The 14,620-nt window shown below is 37.6% G+C and overlaps 1 protein-coding gene across 1 annotated transcript in view; it reads right to left on the bottom strand.

The window, feature by feature from the left end:
* Positions 1-1,108: 1,108 nt before the first annotated feature.
* The window catches only part of LOC129713874 (meiosis inhibitor protein 1-like), a 56,850-nt gene continuing 43,338 nt past the window's right edge, over positions 1,109-14,620 (bottom strand). Inside the window, exons 27-33 of the mRNA XM_055663230.1 lie at positions 13,860-13,938; positions 12,953-13,131; positions 11,826-11,907; positions 10,327-10,433; positions 6,921-7,052; positions 4,055-4,173; positions 1,109-1,704 (exon numbers count right to left, since the gene is read on the bottom strand). Of these exons, the coding sequence (XP_055519205.1) occupies positions 1,647-1,704; positions 4,055-4,173; positions 6,921-7,052; positions 10,327-10,433; positions 11,826-11,907; positions 12,953-13,131; positions 13,860-13,938 (756 nt within the window). The 3' untranslated portion in view covers positions 1,109-1,646. The remainder of the gene's footprint in view (positions 1,705-4,054; positions 4,174-6,920; positions 7,053-10,326; positions 10,434-11,825; positions 11,908-12,952; positions 13,132-13,859; positions 13,939-14,620) is intronic.

Here is a 14,620-nt window from a genome sequence, read left to right as displayed (position 1 = left end):
TAAGTTTAATAAGTCTGGTTTAGTTCTCTAGACTAAAAATCTGAACTAAATACTGTGACTGTGATCGTCCATATTGTTTCTGCTCTTCAGCATTCCCAATTTTAATTATTTCAATTGCCCTGAGAAATGTTACCAGGCCAAGAGTGCTGCATAGAAATGCAATTTGTTATTGTTATAACAGCATATTGTGACAAATGTTTATCTGTGTGGAATATAAGCAGAGATCCACATAATTTGTTACACTGCATTTCAACATTTGCATAAAGGCTATTGACAGAACAGTGCAATTGTGCATCTTTGTAAAAGAACAATGAGTGACGCTCCCTAGCAAGTAAATTCCAATTAAGGATTTACAAAATATTCCGACTAAAAATTATCAATCACACCTGCAGCAAAATATAATTGAATACAAATAATTAAAAAGGATTTGTACAACAAAACATCCTATCCAATTTAAATCATTTAGCCGATAAAAAGGGTTTCGGCCCGAAACGTTGCCCATTTCCTTCGCTCCATAGATGCTGCTGCACCCGCTGAGTTTCTCCAGCACTTTTGTCTACCTTCAATTTTCCAGCATCTGCAGTTCCTTCTTAAATAAATTCTTGGGAAAACAATTTTCAAAAATGGAAATATTTCTGAACATCCCTGACAGAATTTCAGTTTGGATAATCCTGAAAAAAAAGTGGGAGAGACCCATTATTTTTCAAATGTAATAAACACATGACAGATTCCTGGCCACCAGTTGTACTCATCTCTGAATATTTAGTCTCAAATCTTTCAATGGAAACAAATGTACAGATACATACAATCAGTACCTGATGCTCTCATGTGCATTTAGTATGCAAAACAAGAACATTTCACCCCCAATTCTGCTGCAATTTCTTAAATAGCTAAGAGATGCAGCTTTATATCATTTTTTTATTGCTACATAAAATCTCCAAGGTATTAACAGACAAAAAGCTTTACATTTTCCCAGAAGCATTGAAATGTTGCGTGATTTTACAAAAGAAATCCAACCTTTGTGTAATGCTAGTGTATTTAGCTCCCACGCACCAAGTTCTTCTAAAACCATTAGCTTTTAACATTACTTGTATTTAGAAATGTTATTTCTTTATTTTACACGCAGATATTTCTCTTCTTGTTCCTCAGTTAAGAGCTGGACTGTAACCTAAGACCAAGCTTCTTTTATGCTACTTTGTTCAGAACTTCTCTTGAAAATATTAGTATTTCCACTACAGTGATCAGCACAGATCAGGGATTAAATCCAAAGATTTCACCCAATCTATCTTTGTACCATGACATCCTGCTTAACTAATTAAGCAAGTACAGTTTTATAAAGAATGCAAAGTGGCCAAGTTCAGTTAACAATATTCTTTATTAGGAGCATGTGACTGATAAACCAAATTCTTCCATACATTCTACAAATACTGTAATTACATACTTCAGTCCGTATTTTCCTGGAGAATCTTTTTTTGCATTATTACAAATAGATGCAATTAAACAAAAACATGGTACAATTATTACTTCCAATCACATTTAATTCATCACATTTTATTTACACCAATTCCCAGAGCCACATGTATTTTGTGAAGACGAAGCTGGTTTAATCCATATAACAATGAAAATGTAGTCTTGATTTGATTTCCCTATTCCCTGTGGCAGCTGGAGACATCAGACAGACAGACTGCTAGTTTGCCAATAAATCTGTGGTGCATGGTTAATGAAAATACCCAAATGACTAATGAAATAAGTATCAGTTCAAAGTGACACACAGTTTATTAACATTGTTTTTCTCATATACTTCAGACCTTCTTTTCAATGATGCTGCATCATCATGATGTATGACTCCTTGGGTATTGGTGAACTATTTTCATGAGTACTAAGACAGTGAAAAACTTTGTGTGCTATCAAGCATAGCATGCCAGACACAAGTACATCAGGTAGTACAAAAGAGAAAATATACAGAGAGCAGAATGTTGTGTTACAGCTGCAGAGAAAGTGCCAATTAAAAAAACTGCAACGGCCGGAATGAGATAGATTGGAAGATCAGGTTATCAGCCTTAGCTTTATTTTACTAGAGGACCGTTTATGAGTCAATAACAGCAGGGAAGAAGCTGGTCTTTAACCCAGTGGTACTTGCTTTCAGGCATTTTCACCTTCTGCTCAATGGGAGAGAGGGGAAAAAAAAAGAGATTGGAGGTGTGCCGTTTCCCTGAGGTATCGTGAAATATAGGTGAAGTTGTGTAGTGGGGTACCTGGTTTGCATGCATAACTCTTGGCAATTTCTTGCAGTCATGGGCACCACATTTGCCATACCTCTCTTTAGGATTCATTTAAGCCCATGTGTCATGGCAAGTATTTGGAAGTGTAATTTTGAGGATGAGTTATTTGAGTGTACTCCAGGAAAGGAATTCTGGAACCAACCAGGACAGATTTCTTTAGTTCTCATCATGAATAACGTGACAAGATTAATTAATGAAGCCATAATGAAGTAAAGGACCCTGATGATTAGTGATATAGAATTTCATATTTAGTTTAAGAGTGGAAAATTGAAAGTCTAAAACTGATGCATTAAACTTAAATAAATCAATTTGTAAAACATGAAGCCCATTAGCTAATCTGGAGTGTGAAAACAGATTGAAATGAAAAATGCCAAATAAGCAATGAAGGGAGATACAATTTTCAACAAAACTAAATTAAATTCAACAAATCTAAATTCCATTTAGAAATAAAATCACTGCAATGAAATTGAATGAGTATCATGGTTGCATAGCAATTAAAATTGAATCTGAATCTGATCTTGTGTAAGATGGAAGATTGCAAAAGTTATAAAAATCTACAACCGACATTTCAAACCATTAAAAATGGATTACAAGAGTAAGCTGGTAATAAAAATACACTATAAGTAGATAAAGAAGCAGTGTAGTTGAGGTAAATAAATATTGGTGCCAAAGACGATGAGTGGGAATTGATACAGTGAATAAGGAAATATAGATAACACAAAAAGTATCCTAACAGTAGTGGAAAATCAGGAGGGGTGGGTCAGAGCAATCACTATCATCGAGGTAAAGGAACAAGGGAAACTAAAGCTCCTAAGGAGACCCTTGGAGCTAAAGTATTCCATCCCAGGATTTTAAAAGAAGTATCTGCAAAAATACTGAATTGATTGATTGTGATCTTCTAAAATGTATTGGATTTTGGAAATCTGGAATGTATCACCTTTATTCAAGAAAGGAAGGAGACAGAAAGCAGAAACTATACGCCAGTTAGCCTGACATCTGTCATTGGGAAAAGAGTGGATAATCATTGTTAAGAAAGCAGTAGCAGGACATTCAGAAAATGATTCCCATAAGCCGATTCAATATAATCTTATGAATGGGAAAACATATTTGACAAATACACTTGAATTATTTGAAGATACAATGAGAAATGTGGATAAAAGGAAATCAGTAGATGCAGCATATTAGGATTCACAGAAAACATTCAATAAGATGTTCTGCAAAAAGTTATGATTCAGGGAAGTGTCACAACATTGAGAATAGCATGGATAGGCTGTCAAAGTAAATGGGTCATTTTAGAGTTGGCAAGTAATAATTAGCAGTGTGCCATATCGATCAATGCTGTGCCTACAACTATATACAACCTCTATTAATGACTTTGATGAAAAAAATAAGTGTAGTATTTGATGATAAAATAAAGGTGGGAGAGGGAGTTGCGAGAGAGGATACAAATAGTCTGTAATGAGATATGGATTAGCCAAAAGACTAACCCATTCGGGTAAACCTTGTCTGAATCCACTCCAAAGTCTCCATATTTTTCCTGTAATGAAACTAGAACAGCAGGCAATACTCCAAATTTTACTGCAGCTTTCTAACACCTACATTTTTATTTTTTATTTTCAATTATTCAAGACTGCATTTATCTTCTTATTCTATGTGATCTGGACAGCAGATTAATATGGTAACATGGCATACAGAAAATTAGTTATTGTATAATTTCCAAACTGCTAGCGCCATTCTATTTGGCATGTAAAAATATAGAAAACAAAGGATACATAATTTTCATGGCATCAGGTTGAGTTGAGGTTCTGTTCTCTAGATCCTCCAACAAGGAATGGACAACCTCCGTGTCCTTCTGCTCCATATTGAACAGTTTGCCACTTTGTAGATGCAACTAAAAAGTAAATTAAAACATTTGAAGCTGGAAACCTATAGGGGTTACTCACACTATGTATCTCAAGTCAGAATGGCTTAATATACATCATAGATGGAATTGACACAATTCTTAAATGACATCCACGCACATACCTGGGTGGAAATTGTGGCTCAAAGGGTTAGTTTGTGTCACTGCCGTTTGCACCTTAGTATGTACTCATTTTTCTCTGAACTGTTGTGTTGTGTTCATTTCAGAGCCACAAAATTAAAATGCAGCTTACTTCATATAGCATACTTCATATGTGATGGTCAGAACTTAAACCAAGGCTCCATCTGTCCACTCAAATGGATGCCAAAGGCTGTGCAGCACAATTTTGAACAAGAGCACAGGTGCTCCCTATGGTGTATTGGCCAATATATCTCAGCCAACATCATTAGACTACATTATTGCTACTGTGTTTCCTAGATTAAAGCTGTAAAATACTTTGTTTACCTCAGGGCTGCAAAAGGTATTATATAAAATAAGACAGGCTGACTCAGAACACAGCAGTCCACAAACTTGAGATCTTGAAGCTCAGTCAATCTATAACATTCAATCAATCAAAACAGCTGTACAGCAGGCAGACTTTAACCCTGTCTTTATGGTGGAAATGTATATGAATGTGAAGGAACTAAACAGGAATGTGATGGAAATAATCACAAAGACTCATCCATGCTGATCCTACTTGTCTTATTGATGGCAGATGATATACGTTGCACTTGGCATTCTGCAATAGATATGAAGATTGGTTCCTGAATTATATCATTGAGGGATAACTGAAATTTTAACCTAAGGGCAATACGAAAAGCTGATGTGATATCTTTGCTTGTATACCAACATGGGCAAGGCCATTAAAGGCTTGGTACCGTCAAGAGGAGCAAGAATAGTTGAATGAGTTGACTACCTAATTGCAACCATCAACCCCTCACCTCTTCTATTACTAATCCGAATGCCAGGGATCATTCTGTTGAGCTTCCAGCTGTGGCCCAAATCCTTCCTCCAATTGCTAGCCAACTACACTTTCTTGAAAAAAAAGTGATAGATTCTGAAAATCTGCAAATTTGACAGGTCAGCAACATCCCAGAGAAGAATTATTGATCTGACACATTAACTCTCTTTCTCACTCTATTGATGTTGAGTGTCACCAGCATTTTCTGTTTTTATTACCAAACATTTTTTTACTGGATCTAGGAAGGAGACCAAAAGAGGGCTCACAGCCAAGATCCGAGTTACGATCTTCCAGTCTTTACAGTCAAGACAGCCAAACAGTTTGTTCTTTGGCCTGGTCATGCGTTACACAAGCCCCACGGGGAATTTAAATTGGGGCTAATGTGTTTCCCACCGCACATGATATCACCTGAAAATGCCAAATGTAGGTGCACGGATAGATTCCTGTGAGCAGTGTTCAATAGCAATCACTAAACCTAGCAGAGGAATAGCTTTTAAAATATATCAAAGGATTTTGCATTTGTTCTCATGATCTCGCCTGAATACATTTCCACTGACTAATGAGTTGAACACATAATCAAAGGCTGACTTGATCGTCAAAAACAGTCACTTTATCTCAACTCTGTAACTCGGCTGTAATGAGCAGTAGTAAGCACCTTGTTTCTGGGTAAGGGTGAATTGACAGCAGCGATAAAGATTAATTTACATAATTTTTCTGATATTTAAGATTCCTTCTGCAGTTGTACAGAGCCCTAGTGAGACCACACCTGGAGCAGTTTTGGATCCTTAATTTGAGGAAGGACATTCATGCTATTGAGGGAGTGCAGCGTAGGTTTACAAGGTTAATCCCCGGGATGGTGGGACTGTCATATGCTGAGAGAATGGAGCAGCTGAGCTTGTACACTCTGGAGTTTAGAAGGATGAGAGGGCATCTCATTGAAACATATAACATTGTTAAGGGCTTGGACACGCTAGAGGCTGGAAACATGTTCCCAATGTTGGGGGAAGTCCAGAACCAGGGGCTACAGTTTAAGAATAAGGAGTAAGCCATTTAGAACAGAGACGAGGAAACACTTTTTCTCACAGAGAGTGGGGAGTCTGTGGAATTCACAGGGCGGTGGAGGCGGGTTCTCGATACTTTCAAGAGAGAGCTCGATAGGGCTCTTAAAAATAGCGGTCAGGGGATATGGGGAGAAGGCAGGAACGAGGTACTGATTGGGGATGATCAGCCATGATCACATTGAATGGCGGTGCTGGCTCGAAGGGCCAAATGGCCTACTCCTGCACCTATTGTCTATTAGGCTGAAGGTGATATATAATAGTGAAGAATCGCCGATTTTAATGGTAATTAGCTTGATATTTGTTTTTTGAAATGTGTTATTGATTACATAAATAAGTGGGTGGGCTCTGCCAGATTTCAGTGTAAAAATTGAATACAAAAAATTGTTATTTTATTGTCCGATTTATAACTGAAAATATGACAATTATTTACAATTTTGATATAAATAGAAAAAAAAAAGAAAAAGCCATTGTTTCTATTTGTACTGTTTGAAGGCGACAGTCTTATTGATAACTATTCAGGCTTTAGCTATATCATCCTCTTAAAAACAGTGTTTAGAAATTTGGCATTAAATCTAATTCTGATTCAAAACAGGTTCAGCCAAGAGTTAATCTTTGTTTACTTAGCAAAATCATTTTGCAAAACCTACTTATTAGAAATGACCATATAGATTTTGCAAAAGCCAATTAATTAGAGAATACATCGGAATATACTCCACCTGTTTTAGAAAATTGATCAAAGCCTCAGCTGTGTCGCTGCTCAATTCTTCCAATTTTAGCTGTGCTGCCATCTGTAGGACTCGCTTCACATCAGATTCAGAAACAATATTCTTACTGTTATATTTCAGAAACTGTTGAAACAGAAAATATCCAGTCGATAAACCATAATCATGATTCATGTCATCTGGTAAAATAATAACTAGAGACTATTATAATAGTAGTAACTAATGGATTGGGTTCTGTATAATTTTAGGGTATTTACTGTTTAGACCATTGCTTTATTGACTTGATGAAAGGTAACAATGTAGAAACCTTGGGTGACTCATGGAGAAGGGTACAGAGTGTTATTGCAGTCAATCGATTGAGGGAAGATATTCGAGAAGGCTCCTTAAACAAGGCTATATGGGTTGAAATTGGAAACAACCGGTGTTGTTGGTTTGCTGGGAGTATACAACTTTATCTTGGGGAATGTAGCCGATCAAATGGAGGGAGTGTCAATTGGGGACATTTTGGAGATATTGACCATAATCTATATTACTAAATCTCTGTTCTTGACCGCTTTTGGCCGTCTGTGCTGCAATTTCCGAGAGAACGGCGCCACCTACGGCCGTCATTTTTGGCCATCTTGCTCAGAGCCCCCCTCCGCCGCATGTGTGCCGAGGATTTTTCCCGTTGATGAAAAATGACAGACATATTAATGTTATTACAAAAGTCCCCATTCTCTCTGCTGCCCCCGCTGGCGGCAGGGGGAGGGACTTTAAAACCAGGAAGTGGTGTGCCTCACTCACTCTTAAATTATGGAGGAAGGCAGAGGGTCACGTTTCTCTGAGCTGTGAATAACACTGAACACATGTCTACTCAAATGTGAGTGCCCTTAGTGGTTCTAAAATGCTTGCAAAAAGTGTCTATTGGTTCTAAAATGTTTGCAAAAAAAGTCTATTGGTTCTAAATGCTTGCAAAACGTGTCTATTGGTTCTAAAATGCTTGCAAAAAGTGTCTATTGGTTCTAAAATGTTTGCAAAAAGTGTCTATTGGTTCTAAAATGTTTGCAAAAAGTGTCTCTTTTGGTTCTACAATGCTTGCAGAATGTGTCTTTTTTTGGTTCTACAATGTTTGCAAAAAGTGTCTCTTTTGGTTCTACAATGCTTGCAAAAAAATGTCTATTGGTTCTAAAGCTATTGGTTCTAAAAAAAAAATGACTATTGGTTCTAAAGCTTGTCTATTGTTCTAAAATGCTTGCAAAAAAATGTCTATTGGTTCTAAAATGCTTGCAAAAAAATGTCTATTGGTTCTAAAGCTTGCAAAAAATGTCTATTGGTTCTAAATGCTTGCAAAAAGTGTCTATTGGTTCTAAAATGTTTGCAAAAAGTGTGTCTATTGGTTCTACAATGCTTGCAAAAAAGTGTCTATTGGTTCTAAATTTTTTGCAAAAAGTGTCTCTTTTGGTTCTACAATGCTTGCAGAATATGTCTTTTTTGGTTCTACAATGTTTGCAAAAAGTGTCTCTTTTGGTTCTACAATGCTTGCGGAATGTGTCTTTTTTGGTTCTAAAATGCTTGCAAAAAAAAAAAATGTCTATTGGTTCTAAAGCTTGCAAAAAAATGTCTATTGGTTCTAAAGCTTGCAAAAAAATGTCTATTGGTTCTAAAGCTTGCAAAAAATGTCTATTGGTTCTAAAGCTTGCAAAAATGTCTATTGGTTCTAAAGCTTGCAAAAAAAATCTATTGGTTCTAAAATGCTTGCAGATAGTATCTCTATTGCTTCTAAAGTGTGTGTGCGCGTCGTCTGTCTGTGCATATGTATGAGTTGCTGTGTCTGTGTAAGTGTCTGTGGATGAGTGTGTGAGTGTCTGTGTATGAGTGTCTGAGTGTGTGTCTGCGTGAGTGTCTGAGTATCTGTGTGTGTGTCTGTGTGAATGCGTGTGTGGAGAGCCACTAAGAGTGCATGGGGGAGATTGAGGGGAGATGGACTGAATGCGTGTGGGGGAGGGGAATGGCATGGAGCAGAGTGGGGGAGAGAAGGGAAGAGGGGTGACTGAGTGAACTGCCACCACCAGCTGTGAGTGACTGGGCTGCCAGCCCACCAGCCATGAGTAAGTGAAATGCCAGCCCACCAGCTGTAAATGACTGAAGTGTCAGCCCACCACCCATGGCTTAGTGAACTGCAAGTCCAAAAATCCATTCAGTCCACAATGTCCATACTAGCCCTCTGGAAACCAGTTCCTTCAGTGCACAACAGCCTGAGTGACTGAGCTGCCCGGCCAGAGTGACTGAGCTGCCTGGCCAGAGTGACTGAGCTGCCAGCCCAAGAATCCATTCAACCCACAATGTCCATACTAGCCCTCTGGAAGCCTGTTCATTTGACCCACAACACACATACTAGTCCTCCAGAAACCCCCCCCCACTGGCCAGCAATATTGGAATTGGTGGAGATGTGGAATATTGTGTTGGGGGACCAGCCCTCCCATGTGATGCTGGGACCCAACGGGTCCCACTTAGTCTAGTTCTATATATTTATGTGTTTTTGAAAATATTGACCAACAATTCCCGGTTGCTCTGCTGTCTCACAGCAGGTTTGATCCTGACCTGTGGAGTTTGTACATTCTCCCTGTGACTGCATGGGTTTCCTCCGCCTGGTCCAGTTTCTTCCCCCATCCCAAAGATATGAGTTTTATTTAGGTTAAATGGCCTCTGTAAAATTAGCCCTGGTGTGTAAGGAATGGGTAAGAAAATGTGATGACAAAGAACTAGTGTAAACGGGTGATTGATAGTTGGAATGAACGTTGGGCTAAAGGGATCGTTCCCATGCCAATTGTTTCCACCTAAAACTTGCTGTTGTCTTCTGGCCTTGACTGGCAATGTAGACACATCGCTCTTTTATAAAAAATAAAATTGATATGGTATTCACTACCTTTGAATATTTAATATGTACTGTGCAGGGGCACAGCAGGCTAGTAGTTTGATTACGAGATTAGTGAACCAGAACCCTGCACAAATAATCCCCCAAAATTAATTCAGATCCTACCACAGCAGCCTGGAAATTTAATTCAGTAATAAAATAGGGACAATAATGACTATCAGTTTTGGGTAAAACCCAGTCTGGTTCAGTAATATTCTTTAGAGAAGGAACTGACATCCTTCTCCAGTCTGGAATATATATGATTCCAGTCTCAGAGTAATGGGCCACAAAATGAATGAGTTCATAAAAGGTCTCGATCCGAAATGTCAGCCATTCCTTCTATGCAGGGATGCTGCCTGTCCCACTAAGTTACTCCAGCATTTTGCATCTATCTTTGGTGTAAACCAGCATCTGCAGTTCCTTCCCACAGCATTCATAAGACAAATAGTAATAGCCAAGATGTGCCCCCTTGTGAGACTTGGTTAAACCTATGTTAATGTTTCTTACCACAGAGAGAAGTCTGAGGAAGCCAGAATTGAGACGGCAGCTCTCTGCAGTATTCACCAATGTGAAAAGAAGGAATCGACTCCAGGGCTGTGACATCACATGACAGACTAAACAAACAGTATATGGTTCAATACACTCAAAAGCAAAATTTTAACATAATACATATTTTTCATTCTGTACATTATTAAAATTAATTATAATATATTCAGAAGATTGGCCCTTTTACTACCTTGTGATGAATTAACCCCAATGCTAATATTGCCATCACATAGATTGCACTGTTGTATAGGTTTCTTGACAATGTGCTGCATCAATATCAGGTTCTAAATGTTTAGCATTGTGCTTATTAGAAGGCTGGGTGGTTATCTTATCATGCCAATGACTGGCACATAAATTGTTTTTGGTAGTTTCCCATCCTAGTCAGTAACCTTAAATACACTTGTGCTTTATGATCCTTACTGTGAAGGCCAGTGGAATTGAAGCCCGACATCCTAGTTCTTTGCTCACTGCCTACTAGACATCAAGTCTTAGAGATATATGGTGTGGCTATTGCCAAGATTGGCTGAGACGTATGAAAGTAAGGAGATCTCAAGTTTGAGGAACTCAGAGATTAGATTAGTAAATGTTCCTGTTGCAAAATAACCAGAGTGCATTTATTTTTAAACCTTTCCAAGAAATTTTGAACTTGCTTCTTGCTAATTAACCAAGAAATGTTGATAACCTATCGTACCTAGAGACGCTTCTCAAGAGGAGAGGCGTCATGTCTTATTAAACCACTGCAAAAGGTGAGGTCGAGGATAAAGGAAAGACGAATGAAGCAGCACCCATCTGACATTCATTTATTAAAACAGAAAAAACCCACCTATGAGAATCTTAGTGAGGACACATGGGAAGCAGGGTGGTGCAGCTGTTAGCATTTTGTGTTTGATTCTGCCCCTGGATTTTAGCTGTATATGCAGATTGTATTTTTACTGGATTGTGTGGATTTTCTCCATACGCTCGGGTTTCCTCCTATCTCCAAAAGGCATGTTGGTGGCTAATGGAGTCCTTCTCTCCAGGGATGCTGCCTCTCCTGCTGAGTTACTCCAGCATTTTGTGTCTACCTTTGATTTAAACCAGCATCTGCAGTTCTTTCTTACAGTGTATCAGCCCTTTGTGCAGGTTAGTGGCAAATGAATCAAAAGTTGGTGAGAGACAATAAGCTACAGGTCTGAAGAGCAGGTAATGCTCGTCAAACCTAGCTTTTCAATAAATCATAAAGGACTGTCAAGGACACGTTTTTGCCTAAACTGTGCTCTCCATGGCCAAGGAAACTATGACGTGTTTAGTTCAGAGTACTGTGTAATACTAGGCAAGTTATAGTAAAAATGTGCTTCTGTAAGGTATTGGACTCACTTTGGAAAAGTTAACACCTTTGGCATCAAACAAAGTAGAAGCATTTTAATGAGCATATCTAAGATCTTCTGTTCCTGTTTTATATTTTCAACATTAAGTATTACCTGTGGCCTGGTCCCTATTGTGCAAGTACTCCATCAGTATTTCCAAACAGCCAGTTGCAGAACAGAGAAGAAGGTCATCTCCCTGTATTTAAAATGTAGCATTTAACTGTAAAATGCACAGATATGTCTATTAATGTAATTTTATGTTACGTATTTGAGACAAGCGGTGTGAAAATTATGTTTACTTAGCTGCAAGCACCCCTCGCATATCTCATTCCCATTTGCAGCTAACTTCAGCAGAACTAATTCATCATTAAGATTATGTTTCATTAGCATCATTTGGATGACCAACAAAACTCCCAACAAGTCAGAGAGGTGGAAGGGAGATGCCAAATCAAAGTGGACTTAGAACCAGAGACATTCTCCAGGTCTTGAACATTTTCTGGATGGCCAATTGTACTTGGCAGGACAGTTTGTATATAATTTTACAATGGCAGTACCTAAAATATAAAATAACACACAGGACGTCCCTGGGCTATAAATGCTTGACTTATGGAAACCCATACATGCAAATGAGCTCCCCTAATATTATTGAATTCAAAATTCCAATGGATGTACACACTTTCATTCCTATGATCATCATAAGTAGTTTTCTTTTTCTTTCCACTTTTAGTAATTGTTCTTGGTTTAAATCAAATTTATGTTGCCATTCATTACAATACTATTCAGATTCAGATTCAATGTTATTGTCATTGCACTTTTCAGTGCAATGAAATGGTTTAGCCTGCAGTCATAACATAGAATAAATAACAAAACACACAATCAATAACACAGTTTAACATCCACCACAGTGAGTCCACCAGGCACCTCCTCACTGTGATGGAAGGCAAAAAGTCCCTTTGTCCTTGTCTCTCTCTAAGAAAGTAGTAATCGAGTGATTAATGTGTATTTTCAACATGGATAAAATAGGCAAAGACATCCATAAAAACTGTGCCCATTTGTTACCCGGGGGCGACCTTTAGGAACTCTATCGAGATAGACCCTTGAATAACTGAAATAATTGGATTAAAGTTTGATGTCTGCTGCATCAACAATTCTATACCGACTAATTATGTTCACATTATGTAAATAGATAAATAAAGATGATGCTCAGCATTTAATACTTTCTGTGGAAGTAATATATTTACCTGAACTAGAAAGTTCTGTAGATGAAAAAAGAACAAAATGATCTGTTGATAAGAGAATGGATACAACAAGGCATCCTGATCTGGTAGGGGTCGATTCTTTGCGTTAGTAGCAGTAATAATAAGCAACGGAGATATGAAGTTATGTCTTAGAACTGTCTTCAAAAACTGAAGAATGCAGACTGGAAAGAAAGGAAACCAATAATACAATCCACAATTTTTTTCTGCAGATTATCATCACGTACAATTTATAAAAACGCATAATTTATCATCAGGTAACAGTGACTATACTGGACCAGGTTGTTCTCTTATAATGCGATAATAATGCATTCCTATGAAACCTCAATATAGAAAATTGCCCAAACCAATCGGGAAAAGGGGGTGGGGGATAGAGCGTTTCAAACTCGCAATAACAGTTATTCCTCCCAAGAATTTTCAATAATAAAGATCTTTTTAATAGCTTTAGTTTATTTTAGTTACTTTAACCCTCAAGATACTAAAATGTCCATGTTACTTTGTTTAATATATCATTGCAAAAGAATAATCAGAAGTGATTTTTGCCGATTTTAATTGCAGTGAGACTGACAGACATGAGAGACAATTATGTCTAATTACTGTAGGAAGTTACATGGAAACACCCTAGACTGTTGTTTAATCGTCAGCTTTTTCCTTTAATATTTGATATTTCCAATTTTGAGTATTTTGCTTTTGGTCATTTCACTGACAAGAAACATCTAAAATTGTACCTTAGTGTCTGCTAAATTTCTAATAAGTAGGAAATCTGTTGGCAATGAAATCAGAATGCTGGAGATTATGGGAGTGAGGCAGTGGAGGCTGCAGATACTGTGTCAACATCTGAACCATAGATGCTAATTCTAATATGGCAATTAAAACAAAAGGAAGAGCTCACCGTGCAGCAGTGAACTGTCCTTTCTGGAGCTGATGCAGTGGATAGCCTTATCCAGATTCACACCGACTGTTCTATGAACCTGCATATAAATCATGCCAAAGAGTTCATTAAATAATATACAGATGATTTACTATAAGAACAATTAGCAACAGTAACAAATCAGCAACAAATGAAAGCCACTCAAAATATATTGTTATGCAATTTATCCTAGTAACTCCAGGCATATTAGTATAAAATTTAAAATATGTAGTCTTCATTACTTCACTTCAACATTCAGAAATAATTGTCATCATGTTGGAATGATTTACACCATCAACAGAAATCATGTCAAGTTTGTATTTTTGCAAATTCAAGAGTTAAATTAAATAACTTATTTTATTGATCCCTCTGTGGACAACCTCATTATATTTTTCTCTCATGGAAAGAGAAAAAGAAAAAGAGAATTTCTCCATTTGATTCCAGAAACCAATAGAAAACATCAATTAAGTGGTTCCTGTGTAAACTTGCAACATCTTCTGAGATATTCAAATGAGGCAGAAATTCCAGAAGACCAGGGTATGGAGGTAGCAGGGTACAATCCTTGCATCAGAATATCAATAACCAATGTGGCCCAGATATTGGACCATTATTATAATGAGAATACTTCCAAGGAAGAATTAAGAAATTTTGGTTAAGTGAAAGCCGGGGGAATTGGGGATAGGGATGTGGAAAGCAGACATGGTGCAGGAAGAAATCCAAGTAGGAATGGTGGGAGTGGGGGG

The sequence above is a fragment of the Leucoraja erinacea genome, chromosome 37 (genome assembly GCF_028641065.1).
Source record: "Leucoraja erinacea ecotype New England chromosome 37, Leri_hhj_1, whole genome shotgun sequence".
NCBI lineage: Eukaryota > Metazoa > Chordata > Chondrichthyes > Rajiformes > Rajidae > Leucoraja > Leucoraja erinaceus.
The sequence above is the reverse complement of the archived record's forward strand: the minus strand, read 5'-3'. Positions and strand labels throughout refer to the sequence as shown.